The following is a 2,126-nucleotide window of genomic DNA, read 5'->3' on the forward strand; positions in this document are numbered from 1 at the left end:
GGGGGGGGGGGGGGCCGGGCAGGGCCGGGCTGAAGCTCCCGCCTGGACTGGCAGGATCGTCTGCGAGATCGGGGATGCCAGCTCGGTGCGGGCCCACGACGCCCTGGTGGAGGTGTGCGTGCGGGACTGCTCGCCTCACTACCGCGCCCTGTCGCCCAAGCGCTTCACCTTCGTGGTGAGTCCGTCCTGCCTGCACTCCACACCCCGCTCTGCTCCTCTCCGAGGGCACCTCCTGATCCTCCCGGGTCCCCGCCCGGCCTCGCTCTGCCCCTCTGCCCTGTGGCCTGTCCCCCGGTCCACCTTACAGGGTGCCTGAGACCTCAAGCCTTCAGGGTTGGGAGCTGGCTCTGTCCCCGCGAGGCCTGGGAGGCTCCAACCTCTCCCCCTCCTCACAGACACCGACCTTCTACCGCGTGAGCCCCTCCCGGGGGCCCCTCTCAGGGGGCACCTGGATCGGCATCGAGGGGACGCACCTGAATGCGGGCAGTGACGTGGCCGTGTCTGTCGGCGGCCGGCCCTGCTCCTTCTCCTGGTACGGGGCGCGGGCGCGGGCGCGGGCGGGGGTCGGGCTGTCCTGGCTCTGGCACCGCTGCCCCTCCTGTTGCCTGGGAAACACCAGGGCTGTGCAGAGCCTGGCTGGGGTGATCGCTATGGAAACCCAGAGGTGGGAGAAGGCTGCCATGGAGATGTCCGGGTGGGGGTACCGCCAACGTGGAGGGGGAGGGGACGAGGGGGCGGGGCCTGGCCTGGGACAGACCCACGCTGATGCCAGCCCGGGGCTTCCTGGGCGGGGAAGGAGGGGATTCCTTGGAAACAAAATGGGAAGTGTTTAAAAATATTTTAAGAGAGAAAACAGGAACCCTAATAAAGCCTCGAGGCTCGAAGTGGGTAATTTTAGATGAGGGACGATAATGGATGCCCCTTAAATACTTTCCTGTGGTAATTACCGTTATCAGACCGAGGGCTGGTGTTCGCAGAGGGACTTGGCCGGGTCTGGGGCTGTGGCTTCCGCTGTGGTGCCGGAGCCAGGGAGGGGACAGGCAAGGCAACGCCCCACCCCAGGCAGCTCGTTCCGTGTCCTCACTGCCTAGGTCCGGGCAGTGAGTCCCCTTGCTCAGAGCTGAACAGGTGCAGGGAACAGAGGGTGGGCCCGGCTCAGGCCCCAGGAGTAGGCCCAGCTCCCGGGACTCTGGCTGCCTCCACTGGCCCTGCCTGGGCGTAGACAGGGCCTGTAGCGCGTCCCTCCAGCCCAGCAGGCTTACCTCCTGCTGCCACATGCGACACCGGCCAGGACCCTGGCCGGGGTCGCCGTGGAGGGCATGGCAGGCAGGGTCTGTGGCCCTCCGCAGCCGGGGCCTTGAGGAAGGTGACGGGCAGGCGAGGGCAGGATGGGACCCCATGGGTCCGAGGTCTTGCCCTTGATCCTCAGCCTCCTCGGGCCGGAGCCTGGGTGGTGCCAGCTCACGGCCACCCCGGCCCGCCCAGGAGGAACTCCCGGGAGATCCGCTGCCTGACGCCCCCTGGGCAGAGCCCCGGCAGCGCCCCTATCGTGGTCAGCATCAACCGCGCCCAGCTCGCCAACCCCGAGGTGAAGTACAACTACACGGAGGACCCCACCGTCCTGAGGATCGACCCCGAGTGGAGCATCAACAGGTGGGGCATGGCCCCGGGCGCGGCCAGCCGCCTCCCCAGCCCCAGGCGGTGGCTTGCCCTCACGGGGCATGAGGCTGCTCCTGGCACGTGCCGGTGACTCCCCGCCCCTCATCCCCTAGCGGAGGGACCCTCCTCACAGTCACAGGCACCAACCTGGCCACCGTCCGCGAACCCCGAATCCGAGCCAAGTATGGAGGCGTGGAGCGAGAGAATGTGAGTCCCGCCCCACCTGGCTTCCCCCGCAGGGAGGGCGGGAGGGCGGGCCCTGGCGCGGTGCTGAAGGCCGGCTGTCCGCAGAGCTGCATGGTGTTCAACGACACCACCATGGTGTGCCGGGCGCCCTCAGTGGACAACCCGCTGCGTAGCCCGCCCGAGCTGGGGGAGCGCCCTGAGGAGCTGGGCTTCGTCATGGACAACGTGCGGGCGCTCCTGGTGCTCAACTCCACGGCCTTCCTGTACTACCCCGACCCCGT

The 2,126-nt window shown here is 68.4% G+C and overlaps 1 protein-coding gene across 1 annotated transcript in view; it reads left to right on the plus strand.

Moving 5' to 3' along the window:
* Positions 1-2,126, plus strand: part of PLXNA1 (plexin A1) — a 38,442-nt gene that overhangs the window by 20,928 nt on the left and 15,388 nt on the right. The window contains 5 exon segments of the mRNA XM_027768809.1: positions 23-175; positions 396-532; positions 1,486-1,653; positions 1,773-1,866; positions 1,951-2,126. The exon segment at positions 1,951-2,126 is cut by the window's right edge and continues 226 nt beyond it. Coding sequence (XP_027624610.1) covers positions 23-175; positions 396-532; positions 1,486-1,653; positions 1,773-1,866; positions 1,951-2,126 — 728 coding nt within the window.

This window comes from Tupaia chinensis, unplaced genomic scaffold, assembly GCF_000334495.1.
Source record: "Tupaia chinensis unplaced genomic scaffold, TupChi_1.0 Scaffold147500_2, whole genome shotgun sequence".
NCBI classification, from domain to species: domain Eukaryota; kingdom Metazoa; phylum Chordata; class Mammalia; order Scandentia; family Tupaiidae; genus Tupaia; species Tupaia belangeri.